The sequence below is a fragment of the Gadus morhua genome, chromosome 6, assembly GCF_902167405.1.
Source record: "Gadus morhua chromosome 6, gadMor3.0, whole genome shotgun sequence".
Classification (NCBI taxonomy): domain Eukaryota; kingdom Metazoa; phylum Chordata; class Actinopteri; order Gadiformes; family Gadidae; genus Gadus; species Gadus morhua.
This window is the reverse complement of record NC_044053.1, coordinates 5,564,656-5,585,421: the sequence shown is the minus strand read 5'-3', so window position 1 is coordinate 5,585,421 and position 20,766 is coordinate 5,564,656. Positions and strand designations below refer to the sequence as shown.

At 42.7% G+C, this 20,766-nt stretch overlaps 1 protein-coding gene across 1 annotated transcript in view; it reads left to right on the top strand.

Moving 5' to 3' along the window:
• LOC115545352 (sialic acid-binding Ig-like lectin 5) overlaps positions 1-20,766 on the top strand; it is a 61,586-nt gene that overhangs the window by 21,840 nt on the left and 18,980 nt on the right. The window contains exon 5 of the mRNA XM_030358400.1: positions 18,709-18,972. Coding sequence (XP_030214260.1) covers positions 18,709-18,972 — 264 coding nt within the window. The remainder of the gene's footprint in view (positions 1-18,708; positions 18,973-20,766) is intronic.

Genomic DNA, 20,766 nt, shown 5'->3' with positions numbered 1-20,766 from the left:
TACCGTTTCGTCGTCGAAGGTTGGATCAAAAAAGTGTTCCAGCGTTCTTTGCGTGTGCGTCTGAAGATGCCGTGTGCAAAGTTTGGTGTCGATTGGTCAAGAAATGTGGGAGGAGTAGGGAAAAAACTGTTTTGCGGTTTTCACGATTTTGCGAAAAAAAATTCTAGACGCAAATGGGCGTGGCCTATGCCAAAAGATGCAGCAGACTCCAGTGAATATGTGCGTACAAGTTTTTGACTGTGGGAGTTTTGGTGTGGGAGTTATAGCCCCAAACGCGTATTCCTTGGTATAGCGCCACCTAGTGGCCGGCATGTCTGGATTTTGTCGTCTGCGTAGTCCCCACGGATCTGGATCTAGTCATGCAATTGGCGTGTCGGCACCATTTACGGTTTGGGCTGTGGGCACACTTTTAGGGAGGTAAGTATAATAATAATAAACACTACAAAAACAATAGGGATCCAACCTGTTGGCTTGGACCCCTAATAATAATAAGAAAAATCCTTACAAAAACAATAGGGATCCAACCTGTTGGCTTGGACCCCTAACTAGAACTGCAAGCAGTTATGCAGGGGTCCAAGAAGTGTGCATTTCGCCGGCACAACGCGACAAGAAATGTGCGTTTCACCGGCAGAACGCGAAGCAAGTATTCAAAACGCTACCGTGAACAACATGTGGATGAAAAGGTTTTGACTGTGGGAGGTTCGGTGTGGGAGTTATAGCCCAAAACGCGTTTTCAGAACATTCCATTGGCGATTAGGAGATGTATTATTTCGTCGTTTTTTTGCGCCCTCTTGTGGCGAAATTTTCCAAAGACAATTTTCCTTTTCCAAATAACTCCCGCCCACATTAATAATTCTTGACCATCATTTTTATATAGACTCGGGTTTGCCCCGTGATGGTTCCCTCATAGTTTGAAGAACATTCCTTTGGCCAATTAGAAGATATACAATTTCCTCGTTTATTGCGCCCCCTAATGGCGAAATTTTCCGAATTTTTTATCGAACGACATTAACGTTAACACCAACATGTCTGTAAAATTTGGACTCGATCCGATGTCTAATTTTGGATTTCTTTGGATTTTTGATATTTCACGTCTAATTTAGCTCATAAACCAATATTCAAAACGCTACCGTTTCGTCGTCGAAAGTCGGATCAAAAAACTGTCTGAGGGTTTCTTTGCGTGTGCGTCTGAAGATGCCGAGTGCAAAGTTTGGTGTTGATTGGTCGAGAAATGTGGGAGGAGTAGCGAAAAAACAGTTTTGCGGTTTTCGCGATTTTGCGAAAAAAAATTCTAGACGCAAATGGGCGTGGCCTATGCCAAAAGATGCAGCAGACTCCAGTGAATCTGTGTGTACAAGGTTTTGAATGTGGGAGGTTCGGTGTGGGAGTTATAGACCCAAACGCGTATTCCTTGGTATAGCGCCACCTAGTGACCGGCGGGTCTGGATTTTGTCGTCTGCATAGTCCGAAGAGATCTGGATCTAGTCATGCAATTGGCGTGTCGGCACCATTTACGGTTTGGGCTGTGGTCCCACTTTTAGGGAGGTAAGTATAATAGGAAAAATCCTTACAAAAACAATAGGGATCCAACCTGTTGGCTTGGACCCCTAAAAATCCTTACAAAAACAATAGGGATCCAACCTGTTGGCTTGGACCCCTAATAATCCTTACAAAAACAATAGGGATCCAACCTGTTGGCTTGGACCCCTAACTAGAACTGCAAGCAGTTATGCAGGGGTCCAAGAAGTGTGCATTTCGCCGGCACAACGCAACAAGAAATGTGCGTTTCGCCGGCACAACGCGAAGCATGTGTTCAAAACGCTACCCTGAACCTGTGGATACAAAGGATTTGACTGTGGTAGGAGTAGCGAGAAGTCAGTGTGGCGTTTTCGCGGCGAAATTGTGTAGAACATATACAATTTCCTCGTTTATTGCGCCCCCTAATGGCGAAATTTTCCGAAATTGTTATCGTACGACATTAAGGTTAGCACCAACATGTGTGTAAAACTTGTAGTCGATCCGATGTGTAATTTTGAATTTTTTTGGATTTTGGATTTTCCACGTCTAATTTAGCTAATAAACCAATATTCAAAACGCTACCGTTTCGTTGTCGAAGGTCGGATCAAAAAAGTAATGCAGGAATTCTTTTCGTGTAGGTCTGAAGATGCCGTGTGCAAAGTTTTGTGTCAATTGGTCGAGAAATGTGGGAGGAGTAGCGAAAAAACATTTTTGCGGTTTTCGCGATTTAGCGAAAAATATTCATGGACGCAAATGGGCGTGGCCTAGGTCAAAAGATGCAACAGACTCCAGTGCATCTGTGTGTACAAGTTTTTGGACTCTGGGAGGTTCGGTGTGGGAGTTATAGCCCCAAACGCGTATTCCTTGGTATAGCGCCACCTAGTGGCCGGCATGTCTGGATTTTGTCGTCTGCCGTCACCTCACGGACCTGGATCTAGTCATGCAATTGGCGTGTCGGCATCATTTACGGTTTGGGCTGTGGGCACACTTTTAGGTTTATTTTTGCTGGAATAATAAAAAGAACTAGAACTGCAAGCAGTTATGCAGGGGTCCAAGAAGTGTGCATTTCGCCGGCACAACGCGACAAGAAATGTGCGTTTCGCCGGCACAACGCGAAGCATGTGTTCAAAACGCTACCCTGAACCTGTGGATACAAAGGATTTGACTGTGGTAGGAGTGGCGAGAAGTCAGTGTAGCGTTTTCGCGGCGAAATTTTGTAGAAGATATACAATTTCCTCGTTTATTGCGCCCCCTAATGGCGAAATTTTCCGAATTTTTTATCGAACGACATTAAGGTTAACACCAACATGCGTGTAAAACTTGGACTCGATCCGATGTCTAATTTTGGATTTCTTTGGATTTTTGATATTCCACGTCTAATTTAGCTCATAAACCAATATTCAAAACGCTACCGTTTCGACGTCAAAGGTCGCATCAAAAAAGTGTTTCGTGCATTCTTTGCGGGTGCGTCTGAAGATGTCGTGTGCAAAGTTTGGTGTCGATTGGTCAAGAAATGTGGGAGGAGTAGGGAAAAAACAGTTTTGCGGTTTTCGCGATTTTGCGAAAAAAAATTCTAGACGCAAATGGGCGTGGCCTATGCCAAAAGATGCAGCAGACTCCAGTGAATATGTGGGTACAAGTTTTTGACTGTGGGAGGTTCGGTGTGGGAGTTATAGCCCCAAACGCGTATTCTTTGGTATAGCGCCACCTAGGGGCCGGCGTGTCTGGATTTTGTTATCTGAGTAGCGGTGCCGATTCTGGATCAAGTCATGCAATTGGCGCGTGTGCACCATTTACGGTTTGGGCTGTAGTATCACTTTCAAGGGGGGAAGAATAATAATCCTTACAAAAACAATAGGGATCCAACCTGTTGGCTTGGACCCCTAACTAGAACTGCAAGCAGTTATGCAGGGGTCCAAGAAGTGTGCATTTCGCCGGCACAACGCGACAAGAAATGTGCGTTTCGCCGGCACAACGCGAAGCATGTGTTCAAAACGCTACCCTGAACCTGTGGATACAAAGGATTTGACTGTGGTAGGAGTAGCGAGAAGTCAGTGTAGCGTTTTCGCGGCGAAATTTTGTAGAAGATATACAATTTCCTCGTTTATTGCGCCCCCTAATGGCGAAATTTTCCGAAATTTTTATCGAACGACGTTAAGGTTAGCACCAACATGTGTGTAAAATTTGGACTCGTTCCGATGTCTAATTTTGGATTTCTTTGGATTTTTGATTTTCCACGTCTAATTTAGCTCATAAACCAATATTCAAAACGCTACCGTTTCGTCGTCGAAGGTCGGATCAAAAAACTGTCTCACGATTCCTTTGCGTGTGCGTCTGAAGATGTCGTGTGCAAAGTTTGGTGTCGATTGGTCAAGAAATGTGGGAGGAGTAGGGAAAAAACAGTTTTGCGGTTTTCGCGATTTTGCGAAAAAAAATTGCAGACGCAAATGGGCGTGGCCTATGCCAAAAGATGCAGCAGACTCCAGTGAATATGTGGGTACAAGGTTTTGAATGTGGGAGGTTCGGTGTGGGAGTTATAGCCCCAAACGCGTCTTTCCTTGGTATAGCGCCACCTAGTGGCCGGCGTGTCTGGATTTTGTTATCTGAGTAGCGGTGCCGGACCTGGATCTAGTCATGCAATTGGCATGTCGGCACCATTTACGGTTTGGGCTGTGGTTCCACTTTCACGGGGAGGTAGTATAACTAGAACTGCAAGCAGTTACGCAGGGGTCCAAGAAGTGTGCATTTCGCCGGCACAACGCGACAAGAAATGTGCGTTTCGCCGGCACAACGCGAAGCATGTGTTCAAAACGCTACCCTGAACCTGTGGATACAAAGGATTTGACTGTGGTAGGAGTAGCGAGAAGTCAGTGTAGCGTTTTCGCGGCGAAATTTTGTAGAAGATATACAATTTCCTCGTTTATTGCGCCCCCTAATGGCGAAATTTTCCGAAATTTTTATCGAACGACGTTAAGGTTAGCACCAACATGTGTGTAAAATTTGGACTCGTTCCGATGTCTAATTTTGGATTTCTTTGGATTTTTGATTTTCCACGTCTAATTTAGCTCATAAACCAATATTCAAAACGCTACCGTTTCGTCGTCGAAGGTCGGATCAAAAAACTGTCTCACGATTCCTTTGCGTGTGCGTCTGAAGATGTCGTGTGCAAAGTTTGGTGTCGATTGGTCAAGAAATGTGGGAGGAGTAGGGAAAAAACAGTTTTGCGGTTTTCGCGATTTTGCGAAAAAAAATTGTAGACGCAAATGGGCGTGGCCTATGCCAAAAGATGCAGCAGACTCCAGTGAATATGTGGGTACAAGGTTTTGAATGTGGGAGGTTCGGTGTGGGAGTTATAGCCCCAAACGCGTCTTTCCTTGGTATAGCGCCACCTAGTGGCCGGCGTGTCTGGATTTTGTTATCTGAGTAGCGGTGCCGGACCTGGATCTAGTCATGCAATTGGCATGTCGGCACCATTTACGGTTTGGGCTGTGGTTCCACTTTCACGGGGAGGTAGTATAATAATAAAAATCCTTACAAAAACAATAGGGATCCAACCTGTTGGCTTGGACCCCTAACTAGAACTGCAAGCAGTTATGCAGGGGTCCAAGAAGTGTGCATTTCGCCGGCACAACGCGACAAGAAATGTGCGTTTCGCCGGCACAAAGCGAAGCATGTGTTCAAAACGCTACCGTGAACAACATGTGGATAGAAAGGTTTTGACTGTGGGAGCTTCGGTGTGGGAGTTATAGCCCAAAACGCGTTTTCAGAACATTGGCCAAATAGGAGATAGACAATATCGTCGTTTTTTGGCGCCGCCCTGTGGCGAAATTTTCCAAAGACAATTTTCCTTTGCCAAATAACTCCCGCCCACATTAATAATTCTTGGCCATATTTTTTATATAGACTCGGGTTTGCCCCTTGATGGTTCCCTTATAGTTTGAAGAACATTCCTCGGGCCTATTAGAAGATATACAATTTCCTCGTTTATTGCGCCCCCTAATGGCAAAATATTCCGATATTTTTATTGAACGCCATTAAGGGTAGCACCGACATGTGTGTAAAATTTGGACTTGATCCGATGTCTAATTTTGGTATTTTTCTGGATTTTTGATTTTCAACGTAAAACGTAGCTAATAAACAAATATTCAAAATGCTACCGTTTCGTAATCGAAGGTCGGATCAAAAAGTGTTTGAGTTTTTCTCTTCGTGTGCGTCTGAAGATGTCGTGTGCAAAGTTTGGTGTCGATCGGTCAAGAAATGTGGGAGGAGTAGGGAAAAAACAGTTTTGCGGTTTTCGCGATTTTGCGAAAAAAAATTCTAGACGCAAATGGGCGTGGCCTATGCCAAAAGATGCAGCAGACTCCAGTGAATATGTGCGTACAAGTTTTTGACTGTGGGAGGTTCGGTGTGGGAGTTATAGCCCCAAACGCGTATTCCTTGGTATAGCGCCACCTAGTGGCCGGCGTGTCTGGATTTTGTCGTCTGCATAGTCCGAAGAGACCTGGATCTAGTCATGCAATTGGCGTGTCGTCACCATTTACGGTTTGGGCTGTGGGCACACTTTTAGGGAGGTAAGTATAACTAGAACTGCAAGCAGTTATGCAGGGGTCCAAGAAGTGTGCATTTCGCCGGCACAACGCGACAAGAAATGTGCGTTTCGCCGGCACAACGCGAAGCATGTGTTCAAAACGCTACCCTGAACCTGTGGATACAAAGGATTTGACTGTGGTAGGAGTAGCGAGAAGTCAGTGTAGCGTTTTCGCGGCAAAATTTTGTAGACGATATACAATTTCCTCGTTTATTGCGCCCCCTAACGGCAAATTTTTCCGAATTTTTTATCGAACGACGTTAAGGTTAACACCAACATGTGTGTAAAATTTGGACTCGATCCGATGTCTAATTTTGGATTTCTTTGGATTTTTGATATTCCACGTCTAATTTAGCTAATAAACCAATATTCAAAACGCTACCGATTCGTCGTCGAAAGTCGGATCAAAAAACTGTCTGAGGGTTTCTTTGCGTGTGCGTCTGAAGATGCCGTGTGCAAAGTTTGGTGTTGATTGGTCGAGAAATGTGGGAGGAGTAGCGAAAAAACAGTTTTGCGGTTTTCGCGATTTAGCGAAAAAAAATTCTAGACGCAAATGGGCGTGGCCTATGCCAAAAGATGCAGCAGACTCCAGTGAATCTGTGTGTATAAGGTTTTGAATGTGGGAGGTTCGGTGTGGGAGTTATAGCCCCAAACGCGTATTCCTTGGTATAGCGCCACCTAGTGACCGGCGTGTCTGGATTTTGTCGTCTGCATAGTCCGAAGAGATCTGGATCTAGTCATGCAATTGGCGTGTCGGCACCATTTACGGTTTGGGCTGTGGTCCCACTTTTAGGGAGGTAAGTATAATAGGAAAAATCCTTACAAAAACAATAGGGATCCAACCTGTTGGCTTGGACCCCTAAAAATAAAAAGAATCCTTACAAAAACAATAGGGATCCAACCTGTTGGCTTGGACCCCTAAAAATCCTTACAAAAACAATAGGGATCCAACCTGTTGGCTTGGACCCCTAACAAGAAGTGTGCATTTCGCCGGCACAACGCGACAAGAAATGTGCGTTTCGCCGGCACAAAGCGAAGCATGTGTTCAAAACGCTACCCTGAACCTGTGGATACAAAGGATTTGACTGTGGTAGGAGTAGCGAGAAGTCAGTGTGGCGTTTCCGCGGCGAAATTTTGTAGAAGATATACAATTTCCTCGTTTATTGCGCCCCCTAATGGCGAAATTTTCCGAAATTTTTATCGAACGACATTAAGGTTAGCACCAACATGTGTGTAAAATGTGGACTCGATCCGATGTCTAATTTTGGATTTCTTTGGATTTTTGATATTCCACGTCTAATTTAGCTAATAAACCAATATTCAAAACACTACCGTTTCGTTATCGAAGGACGGATCAAAAAAGTAATGCAGGAATTCTTTTCGTGTAGGTCTGAAGATGTCATGTGCAAAGTTTTGTGTCAATTGGTCGAGAAATGTGGGAGGAGTAGCGAAAAAACATTTTTGCGGTTTTCGCGATATAGCGAAAAATATTCCTAGACGCAAATGGGCGTGGCCTAGGCCAAAAGATGCAGCAGACTCCAGTGCATCTGTGTGTACAAGTTTTTGGACTCTGGGAGGTTCGGTGTGGGAGTTATAGCCCCAAACGCGTCTGTCCTTGGTATAGCGCCACCTAGTGGCCGGCGTGTCTGGATTTGGTTATCTGAGTAGCGGTGCCGGACCTGGATCTAGTCATGCAATTGGCGTGTCGGCACCATTTACGGTTTGGGCTGTGGCACCACTTCTAAGGCGTATAGTATAATAATAATAATCCTTACAAAAACAATAGGGATCCAACCTGTTGGCTTGGACCCCTAATAAAAATCATTACAAAAACAATAGGGATCCAACCTGTTGGCTTGGACCCCTAATAACGGATGGGTAGATCAACTCCCAGGTCACCTCCTTGATTGGTCAAATCACAAATTCCTGGTGCCACCTTTTCACACTCAGACCAACTGCCCTGGATAGCTGCTACTGCAGTGCTAGCCGCGGGTCTGTTGTTTGCAACAGTGTGTGCCGTGAGGTACGTGGACTGATAGCCATTGTTTGTACGAATGTCCATTTCTTCACTGATTATTTAATTATTCTTATTATTCAATATTTAGTTTACAGGCACACCGAGTTCATCATCTGAATTGAAACCACTTTCCCTGTCTGGCAGTGGGATCAATTCAGCTAACCACAATGTCAATCAAAAATGGTCAGCTTCTTCTTCTCCATCCTCTTCTTCTTCTTCTTCTTCTTCTTCTTCTTCTTCTTCTTCTTCTTCTTCTTCTTCTTCTTCTTCTTCTTCTGCTTCTTCTTCTTCTTCTTCTTCTTCTTCTTCCCCTGTTAACATTCCAGAGCTTGGAAGATGGCGACCCGAGCAAGACTTGGCAGTGATGCTCTAATCAACAAAGCTCCACCCAACCAAAGGAACTCCCAGGTAACCCTCCCCTTATTTATACCCAGGATACCCTATCTGAAAACAATCTGTAGCCGGCTGACCCTAACACTATCTTTACCAAGGTAACCCTAACCTTATCTGTAAACAGGTTACCCTAACCCTATCATTAGCAAGGTAACCATAACCTTATCTGTAAACAGGTTACCCTAAACCGACCATATGTTTACCCAGATAATCCTAACCCCATCTTTTTCCCACGGTCAACCTAACTTTACCTGTAAACAGGTTACCCTGACCCTATCGTTAGCAGTGTAACCATAACCTTATCGGTAAACAGGTTACCCTAACCCTATGTTTACCAAGGTAACCCTAACCTTATCTGTAAATGGGTTACCCTAACCCGACCCTATGTTTATACAGGTAACCCTAACCCTATCTCTGTCCCAAGGTCACCCTAAACGTAACCGTTTTTAACCCGGGTAACCAGGGTGTGAGTTACATGTGAGACAGTAGGAGTTGAGCTCCCATAAGTCTGAGCTCCCATGAAATAAGTAAAATGTGGAAAAATGTGTGTCTTTGTGTGTGTGTGTGTGTGTGTGTGTGTGTGTGTGTGTGTGTGTGTGTGTGTGTGTGTGTGTGTGTGTGTGTGTGTGTGTGTGTGTGTGTGTGTGTGGGATGTCTTTTTGACATCCCAATCAGTAAATCCATATATATATATATATATATTTTTTTATATATATATATATATATATATATATATATATATATATATATATATATCTCACTCAGGTGTTCTTCAGAAGTGGGGAGGACATCTATGCTAACATTGATACACTGATGAACACGGTCGGACCGAGACAGGATCCTGTTGGAGCAGGAGAAGAGGCTGCTGGACTGGGAGAAGGGGCTGTTGGACTGGGAGAAGGGGCTGTGGGACTGGGAGAAGGGGCTGTTGGACTGGGAGAAGGGGCTGTTGGACTGGGAGAAGGGGCCGACTGTGATGTGGTGTACACAACAGTGAAATGGAAGAAGAAGTCCTAGAAAAAAGAGGTCTGAGCTCCTGGGGCAGAGACCCTCTGGGGCCCAGGGCCCCGGAGGCCCCTACACTTCCTCTGGGGTGGATGAGGGATGAGCTAAGGGCCGGAGGGATGAGTTAAGGGCTACATTGATGGGTAAAGGCTAGAGGGATGAGTTAAGGGCTACATTGATAAGTAAAGGCTAGAGGGATGAGTTAAGGGCTACATTGATGGGTAAAGGCTAGAGGGATGAGTTAAGGGCTACAGGGATGAGTTAATGTTAGAGGGCTGAGTTAAGGGCTACATTGATGGGTAAAGGCTAGAGGGAGGAGTTATGGGCTACCTGGATGAGTTAAGGGATGTAGGGATGAGTTAAGGGCTAGAGGGATGAGTACGGGGCTAGGCCAGGGGCCGTATTCCCAAAGAATCGTAGGGTTAAAAGTTAGGGTTAGTGGCTGATTTAGGAGAAACCCTTAAGAATAATGGGCGTGTCAGTCTTAAATGTTGGACTCCTAATTGATTTAAATTAGAGCAATTCACAAAGTATTATGGGCCCAAAAGTAGAACCCAAGTCTAGGAGAGCTTAAAAGTCCTCGAGAGGACTCCTAACTCAGTAAGTAACTCAGTATAAATATGTCCTCAGTTGTTGTATATATATGTATATATATAGTGTTGATTCTGTACCCAAGTCCACAGATTATTGAACCACTGTGGGGAGCTGTGTAAGGATGCAGGCTTGCATATGTAAATGAAGGTGCGTTCACATCAAGCACATGTTCAGGATGTATAATGCAGTTCTAAGAGAGCTCGGCCGAGCCTAACATGTATAAATGGTATTGAGAAAATATATCATAAACCATGCCCAAGAGCTAAAGAGTTCACGTGTGTAAAGAGTGTAGCGTATGGGGAAGCGGCCTTCCTTAACGTCAACAATCGCAACATCAGTGATGGTTAAAACACACGGGGCTGTAAAGCTTAGATCGAGTGGTGACCCTTTGTCGCTGGCGTGGTGGAGTATACGTAGAACGAATAGTATTCACTTCAGCCTTATGGCATATTTATTCACCGTTCAGAAGAGCCTACAGAATACACGACTGGATGCCGCTCAGTCATTCAACAACATCGCTCTAGCTTGACTTGACGCACTCATCTGCTAGAGCGCAGTGACATCATCACGTTACCGTAAAACATGTAACACATTGTCAACAGGATTATACTGGTACCCTACTACCACAGTTCATGGAGTAAGGGTGCAATCACATATTAACACTTAACAGGGGAAATGTTACAAATGAATCTATAATCATTCTTATTAATATATTGTATTAAGTTTGTAATCAGCTCAGTAGCAATTGGTCCTGGTACCAGTTGGGCTTTCGCTTGAGTTTCATGTCTTAGGCTTCGCTTTCTTTCATCATGAGAGGAGGACTTGAACAGCAGTATGGGCTGATTTTAAAGTGTTTGAGTTCTGGATATATGCTCAATGGATGAAGTTTGCATGGTGCTTTTAATTACCTCCTTGATATAATGCAATTTGCGTGTTTTTATTGTTTGTGTTCTCTCTCTTTAACGTGCATACATTGCATTATCGTGGTCTGCACAAAAGTGTCATCATGTGTGTATTCTGCTAACTGCACTGTCCATAACTATTTGATAGGACTTCATTGTAGCGTATGTAACAGGATGTTTCGGATGAGTTTCACCGAGACCGCCTGCACTCAACAACCAATCACCATACTGACCGCTAAACTTTTGCCCGAGAATCGACGTAAGGGGCTGTCATTCTTAGTTCACTCTTGTTGATTTATCCTTAGTATGAGTAGGTCTCAGCGGCTTTGTGAATTACTTTAAGTAAAACTCCTACGTAAAAACTTTTAGAGCAAGTTAGGAGCACTCCTAGCGGTAAGATAAAAAGCTTTGTGAATACGGCCCCAGATGTCTAGTAAATCAGAGTTTAAAAAAAGGTTGTGAATAGGTTTTCATTCGAATATTTTTTATATGACTATGATTATTATTATTCTATAGATTGGTTTAACTTTTAAAATATGATTATTATTGATAAGCAAGTCATAAGTCATCAGTGATGCCAGTAATGCGTAACGCGTTACTGTGTTTCCTGGCAGCGCTGTGTGTCAGTGTTAACAGTGAGCTCTCCCCCTGGCCCAGCCTGCGCCTGCTGGCCTCCGAGAAGACTGAGGCATGGCAGCTGCTGGCCACAGGCTGAGCCAGAATAACCCCCAAAGACGTCACTAGCACCCCCAATCAACAAGAGTGAACTAAGAATGACACCCCCTTACGTCAGACCACTTTTTTCAGTAACGAGTAATCTAACGCGTTACTATTTCCAAACCAGTAATAAAATTAAAATTACTCATCAAAGTCACTGTGCGTTACTATTTTTTTACCGGATCACCGATTGGCGTTGAGAGCGATGGGGTGCTGTGTGTGTGTCTGTCCGTCTGTCTCCCTATTTGTGTGAGAGTGTGTGTGCGTGTGAAGCGTAAGTCTCCAAAGACTTCAATCTATCAGAGGCGAGTGTCTTCCTTGACTCTCCAGAGTCCGCGCAACAAGTTGTTATAGCGGCGGAATTAGTCGCACGGTGCTGCGTGCGTGTTTGTGTGTGTGTTGCGCTGGAGCGGGGGAAGAACATTGTTGACGGGGGGAGGGAGTTAGAATTGGCAAAACTGGTTGTAATTTTTTATTTTGAGGTGGCAGGGGGTGTTGTCGCAGCTAAATGTAACTGATAAAGTAATTTGTAATCTTACTTAGTTACTTTTAAAATCATGTAATCAGTAGAGTAACTAAGTTACTTTTTTAAGGAGTAACTAGTCAGTAATCTGATTACTTTTCAAGGTAACTGGCAACACTGTTAGTCATACTGTATGTTTCTGATATTATGATTACTTTACAGCAGTGGCGGCTCGTCCATAGAGGGCGCTGCGGCGCCGACCTGCCTGCCTCTTTTTATTTTTTTTATTTAATAATAATCGTTCTAGCTTTGAAAAATAATCGGTGTTAATTACATGCTAATAATGATTTTACTTAAGAAACAGTTTTTCGCTCTCCAGAATCTCCGGTGCAATTTCGTTGTGTCTTTGAAAGAAGTTCCTTTTAGTCTGCGATCAAATTCAGACAAATTGGCATTAAAAAAAAACAGGACCACCAAGACCAAACAAGATTAAACAGGTTCATACTAAGTGGAGGATGTCACACACCCGAGGATAACCCTAACCCTAACATATTAGTATGAGATAAAGAGCTGTCTAGCAGGCTGTGAAGAAGCTAACGCAGTGTTCTGCTCCCCCGCCTCCTCTTCCACCCTGACGGCCGCACGGCAGACAGCGCTGCCCGGGTATCGACTGGTGGGACACATTGAGGGGAGATTTGCGGCTATTGAGAGGGTGAACATTGCCACTCAACTCCAGCAAATCCAAGATACTTTGACTGCACTACCTTTGAAATGTCGTAAAGGTTATGAAAGCTCTTGATCCCAATCCGAACAAATACCAAGATGTCGTATTTTCAGCTCATTTTGTATTTCATTTGTGTCTGAAAATACATTGTTTGTGCAATGTTGAGGAACGTGAAATGATTGTATTTCTATGTACCACTTTGATAACTTATTTTACTTTTGTAAGCTTTCACGGTAAGTCAACTAGACTTAATATGCTTCCCCTGTCTTTATGTTGTTTCCGGACATATTTTCTCCTGTTTAGCTAGTTTTCATCATGCAACATAAGATTCATATAAATAATTAACTGTGGAGCTACACCATTTTTTTAGATGGAGTTGCAATCTAGTGGACACAAGAATGATCTCTGTATGAGTTAATCATCCAACAACAAATTAATACTGTCTTGCTTAATGCACCCATTGAATGGGTCACCTCAATCATTATAAGAAAAATAGCCCCACATGAGATTTTTTTTCAGGAGCCGCCACTGGCTGAATATGCAATTGTGTGGACCCGCTATGCCAATTCAATTCCAGATCCATTCTGAAGGGGTTATTCTGCCCTCAGGTGGTGATTTGAATTCATAGCCCAGGCAGAGAATGCTTGTAGTTGTCAGTAGTGAATTTAATGCAATATATACTTTTTCAGTGTAAAAACGACATTGTGTGAAACATGACAGCAAATCGATAGAAATTCATAAATGTATTAGTTGTTATTCTATCCTGTCGGCAAAATAAACATGTCAAGTTTCTACTAGGTTTTATAGCAATGTTAATTAAAATGTGTAACTATCTTTTTTAAACATTTGCAGTGTTAAGTTTAAAAAGAAAAGTCACAGTTCTCAGCTCAAGGCAAGGTAAGGTGCTGCCCTAAAGAAAGTCTTGCCTAGGCCCCTACTGCCTAGAACCAACAATGACCAGTGTCCCTATTAACAAAGGTAACCATTAGCATAGCTTGGGGCCCTGCAGTCTCCCTGGTTAGAATTAACCAAAAGCAGTATTTACAGTATCAAGAGAGAACAATATAAACAGTTGTTTACATGAAACTAAAGAAAACTGAATTATTGGGTTAGTCCAACTATGATTGGATTATTAAAATGCATGTTTACACCTTAGTCGTTGGATTAAGACCCCTAGATTATTAATGTTTACGGTTAATCTGATTGGAATTGGATTTAATTTTCTGCCCATGCTCAAGATCTTTTCTGGTGTCTGTGAGCCTGAAGTAGAAGGAGATGGTAGTCGTGTTGTTGTCGCCATCGGAAAACGAGAAACGGCGATTTATTTAAAAAGGTTGCGCAGAAGATGGTGGAAGCCGTACCAATGTAGCGACCCCCTATAAGTGTATCATCATCGACATGCATTCACTACAAACTATGCTTAGATCTCACCCAAGAAAAGACTGAATTAAAAGTTAATGTTTTTCTAAAGGTTGGTCATCAACGAGGTAGTAAATTAGTATCACCACTAGGTGTCTCTAGCGTACTCATTTGAAGCTTTGAGGTCGAACTACTTTGGTGGTTCATCCGGCTGGGAGTCTTTGACGTTTCATGAGGCATCATCTCGACACCCCTATAGGTACGGTGCCACCTATCGTATATGACATGCTTCGGCCAATGAACCGATTTTTTCGACGCCATGTTTAATCGGACAATTGCAGTTGTCCAATTGAGGACCATAGTAGCACTAGCTTTAATCAAATTAAGGTGTTCATATAAACGTACTAACTTGTTAACAGATGACCTTATCGACAGAAAACATTTTCGGAAGTGAACAGTATAAACTGGGGGAGTACTTTTACCTTCTTGTACTTTGACCCTGGACTGTTTTTCTACTCTGAGTTTGGGATTACCCTGTTGATTTGTTCGCTATTTCTGGATTGATCTTGTTGCCAACCTTTGCCTGTCTGTTTACCCTGCCTTTTGGATTACCCCTTGGATTTATTGTCAATGTGCTTTGCCTTTTTTGGATTCTGGGACTGAGTTTTTGTGTTTTTTGCTTTTTGGAATTTTTGGACTGAGTTTGTTTTTTGATCTTCTGAGCTTTATTGGATTTGGAACTTTATTTGTCTGAGGAATAAATACCTTAAAACTTATCCTGCTTTGCACTTGAGTCAAACTAGCTTTCTGTGTACCATACCCTGACACCCTTGCCATGTTCATTATCACAGTTGTGCAATAAACCATATTTCTAACACCATTCGTACATCCTTTGTATGAAGGAGCTCAAAATAAGTCACCTAGGTGGGGTGGGGCAGTCACCTAGGTACAGTATAACATGGACATTTGCTACAGGCAGTAAAAACAGCAGGATCAACAGGAGTAACAGAGAATGATAGCAACAGAGCAGTATTAAGTATAGTATAGTATAGTATCAACAGTGATTAGTATTAACAGGGAACAGTGTAAACAGAGATTAGCATAAACTGTATTAACAGTGAACAGTATTAACAGATTAGTATTAACTATTAACAGGCAACAGTATTAACAGATTAGTATCAACAGAGCAGTATTAACAGTGATTAGTATCAACAGTATTAACAGAGCAGTATCAACAGTATTAACAGCCGTATCAACAGTATTAACAGAGCAGTATTAACAGTACTAACAGTTGTGCCGACCCTGTGGCTCGAGGAGACTGGGGGCGGGTCCCCTGCTCATGTGTTGGAGGTCGTGGGAGGAGCCAGTGGCTCATTACGGAGAGGTGGAAGCACCTGTGTCATGTGATCTCAGAAGCTGCCATTTTGAATGACGCAGTCTTCAAGCCCTCGACCCCAGTGCACTCGCTTTCCGTTGTGCAGGCTGCTCAACTTCCCGTTTTCTGTTCCATTACCCTGTTTTGTCGACTCTACACCACTACACAACATATATCCATCATCCACTTACTGTGTTACTGATGCTGCTGATCTACACATGTCATTACTTCAATTTAGTGGTCGTCCTTCATTCAATTATGTTAAGTTCACTCTTTCAATCATCACCCTCTCCAATAGTTTATTATGGCCTAGAGCCGGGTCTAAACACAGTATTAACAGAACAGTATCAACAGTATTAACAGTATTAACAAAGAACATTATCAACAGTATCAACAGTGAGAAGAATTAACAGATAACTGTATCAACGAGATTAACAGAACAGTATCAACAGTGTTAACAGAGAAAAGTATCATCAGAGAACCGCATGAACAGTGTTAACATTATTAACAAAATGAATAGAAGTCAGTATCAACAGTATTACCAGTGAACAGTGTGAACGGCTTTAACAGTGTTTACAATAGTAACAGTATTAACAGAGACCAGTATCAATAGTATTGATAGAGAACAGTATTAGCTGCATAAACAGCGTTAACATTATTAACAGCAATTAACAGTATTAAGAGTATTAACTAATCAACAGTCATACAGTGCAGTACTAATATTGGTTGATAATGGTTTTGTTGAACCTTTAATCTCTAAATATATATTCTTCCGGTATGTTGGCTCAGCTCTAAGTTATATCTCTGCTCATGTACATTTTAATAAGTTCCTCATTCACTCACCTCACCACGGCGTAGAGAGAAAGATGAAGTAAAGCTTTTACTCTTCAGGAACTTCATATCAAGTCCTTCACCTCTATCACGTAAGTCAACTCTGTGTCTGGTTGATAGAACAAAGGAACATAATAACTGTTTACATGTACTGATATATATTATTTTTGGTTTTATTCAAGCAATACCTGTTTTAGTTAATGTAAAGATGTTATGTTTTGATGTCCTGTTTATATCCCTGTCTAAACTTCTCAAGAGTTGAATATGTCCAAATGTTACCTTTAAAGGTAATACATCACATATGCATGGTTATTATCATTGTTCTTCTTTGAATATTGGTATTATATGATGGAAAATTAGTTTAATTAGTAAAAGTGGTAGATTTACTGTTATTTTGAAACAGACATTTCTATAGCATTTAATAATGTCTTACTATTATTAGTGTAGTACTGAATACCTTAAGTGTAGTATGATATTAAGTGTAGTACAGAAGTTAATGAGATTTTTGTATTTCTCCTGATGAAGTTGTGGAGGAGAACATGACTGGATCCTGGAGAGTATTTCTGCTCTGTAGTCTCCTGCAAGGTAAACATCTCAACCCTCTCTGATGTTACCTTTAATAGGTACTATATTAATACCTGTAGCACTGAAGTTATCTCTGTAGTACACTCTCTAATACCTTTGATACTCTGTTTTTACCCTCTGTAGTACTATAATAATACCTGGAGAACTAGTTCTTTCTTTTGTCATCTGTTAATACCGATAGTACTCCCTTAATACCTGTAGTACCCTCTCTAGTACTCCCTTAATACCTGTAGTACCCTCTCTAGTACTCCCTTAATACCTGTAGTACCCTCTGCAGTCCTCTGTCAATACTTGTAGTACTCACTGTTATCCTCTGTAAGTACCTGTAGTTCTCTTTGTGTTCATCTGTCAATCCCGGTTGTACTCTGCTAATATTTTTTAATTACTCAGTGACTTTAACTTTACATTTAGGACTTCGAATTTTGAAATGCACCATCCAAATCAAACATAATAAATGATGATATTAATAATAATAATAAAAATAACTAATAACTTAGTGACTAATATTACTAATTAATATTAATAGTAGGATATATTATCTTGTTTTGGTAGGAAGTTCAATGTTGCATTTAAATATTTTGTCAGTTTGCATCGATTGAGCCTTTGGATTTGTCAACCTCTTGTTTTAAAGGTGCTGGGTGCAACGCTGCAGAATTTGAGGCCCTAGTGCCAGCAAGTGTGACGACACTCAGTGGATCCTGTGTTACCGTTCCTTGTTCCTTCACCTTGGAGGAGGAGTATAAAGACAAGCTACTTCCTGAATGTATACCAACATGGAAAAAAGATAAAATAACTATCAGTACAACATTCAAGGGAAATCTAACAGCGTACAACTGTACTACAACATTAAATGACGTACTTGAAGACAATGTTCAATATTATTTAAGAATTGACTGTGGAAAGCCATTAAGATATGATTTTTCAGTATACCCAGTGACCATCCAGATCAAGGGTAAGTGCAATGTGTGTCCGTCTGAAACAAACATCTCTCACAAGTCCTATTGGTCTCACTGTGGTTCAGATTATGCTTGGGTCTCCATAGTAACCGCTCTAAATTGGTTTGGTACCCAGGGCTCCCTGATGCACCTCGTTTGACCCCCCCCAAGGAGCCGGTGGTGGAGGGGACTCCTGTGGAGCTGGGGTGCTCTGCCCCGTCCTACTGTGACACCCACCCCCCCACTGTGACGTGGACCCCCGCCCTGGGGCTCAGCACCCAGCTCCAGCAGAACGATACCGTGACCTCCACTCTGACCTTCAACGCCTCCCACCTCCACCATGGAAACAATGTCTCCTGCACTGCGGCCTACTACATACCATCTGGGAACAAAACTGTGACGTCTACAAGATACCAACTCAGTATCTCATGTGAGTCAATGTACTACCTTTTCAATGAAGAGTACATTTTATTATTTGTTTACTTTTTATATTGATCTTCTCTGTAATATACCTTTTTTTTCTCCTTGATCTTAGAAGACAAAGCAGTGGGTTGATCAACAAGAACTTTTGATGCTTCTCCTGTTTTTCAATTAATTTACCTTATTTTATTGTATTCAGAACAGTTTTGTTAAATTCACAACATCTAACCAACATGACAGCGGAGCTGAGGGCTAGGCTCTGATTGGTGGGTTCCCTCTCAGACGCCCCCAGGAACACCTCTGCTGTCGGCAGCCCGTGTCTTCCAGCCAGAGAGGGAGGCTGCCTCAACCTGACCTGCACCAGTCATGCTAACCCTGCTGTCAGCGAGGTCACCTGGTACCGAATACACGGAGAACACATCCTTAAGATCGGGACTGGATCTTCTCTGTCCATCCAGCTGTGGAACGGCAATAATGTTTTCTTTTGTGAGGTCCGGAATGACTTTGGCACAGAAAAGTCTAATGTCTACAAGATTGACATTCAAAGTAAGTTGATTCAAAACAGGAAGCCACCCTGAGCTTGGTGATGTATCTAAAGGTTTCCTCGATCTAAGACAGAAGACAAAGCAGTGTGTTGATCAATAATTCAAAGTAAGATTGACTCAAAACCATTCAGCAATCGTAGGTTATTTTATTCAAACCTTAACGTTTCTTATCTATTCATTTCAGTTTTTGCTTTGCTTTTCTGTTCTGACAGCTTATTGTAAGGTCGACATTCAAAGTAAGATTGACTCAAAACCAGGAACAACCCTGAGTTTGGTGATGTAGTGATAACAATGGTTTTTGTTAAACCGGAAGTAAGATGACTTCTCCAAATTCTCTCTTGATGTTGTCCTCCCCCTTCCCTGTATCCACAGCTCCTCCCAGGATCCTGCCCACTTCAGGCTGCAGCAGAATTGCAGCCTGGGTGCGATGTTCCTGCGACAGCGTGGGCAGACCATCACCGTCTCTGGAGTGGTGGTTGGATGGGAAACTGGTGTTGGGTTCTGAAGACGTGTCTGTTAGCCAGGTCAACCTGGAGAACGCCACGTTGAGGAGCTCCCTCACAATGAGGGCCCCTGCTGGTCTGACAGCCTTGACCTGCCACAGCTCCAACGCTGCCGGGAACACCAGCCAGGAGCTTCCTGTCCCCCACCTGGAGACACAGCCAACCCTGACAGGTCTGTCCTCAGGGAGATAAAGGGACCCTATTGCACCACCAGCTGTGAGGCTGATCAGTCATTACAAGGTCTTTAAAAATAGAGTCACTTCTGGACACTCTCATCACAAATAGGAGTGATGTAGTGTACAGATGATGTATGATAATAATTATAATAATTAGGGGTCCAAGCCAACAGGTTGGATCCCTATTGTTTTTGTAAGGATTATTATTATTATACTATACGCCTTAGAAGTGGTGCCACAGCCCAAACCGTAAATGGTGCCGACACGCCAATTGCATGACTAGATCCAGGTCCGGCACCGCTACTCAGATAACCAAATCCAGACACGCCGGCCACTAGGTGGCGCTATACCAAGGACAGACGCGTTTGGGGCTATAACTCCCACACCGAACCTCCCAGAGTCCAAAAACTTGTACACACAGATGCACTGGAGTCTGCTGCATCTTTTGGCCTAGGCCACGCCCATTTGCGTCTAGGAATATTTTTCGCTATATCGCGAAAACCGCAAAAATGTTTTTTCGCTACTCCTCCCACATTTCTCGACCAATTGACACAAAACTTTGCACATGACATCTTCAGACCTACACGAAAAGAATTCCTGCATTACTTTTTTGATCCGTCCTTCGATAACGAAACGGTAGTGTTTTGAATATTGGTTTATTAGCTAAATTAGACGTGGAATATCAAAAATCCAAAGAAATCCAAAATTAGACATCGGATCGAGTCCACATTTTACACACATGTTGGTGCTAACCTTAATGTCGTTCGATAAAAATTTCGGAAAATTTCGCCATTAGGGGGCGCAATAAACGAGGAAATTGTATATCTTCTACAAAATTTCGCCGCGGAAACGCCACACTGACTTCTCGCTACTCCTACCACAGTCAAATCCTTTGTATCCACAGGTTCAGGGTAGCGTTTTGAACACATGCTTCGCTTTGTGCCGGCGAAACGCACATTTCTTGTCGCGTTGTGCCGGCGAAATGCACACTTCTTGTTAGGGGTCCAAGCCAACAGGTTGGATCCCTATTGTTTTTGTAAGGATTTTTAGGGGTCCAAGCCAACAGGTTGGATCCCTATTGTTTTTGTAAGGATTCTTTTTATTTTTAGGGGTCCA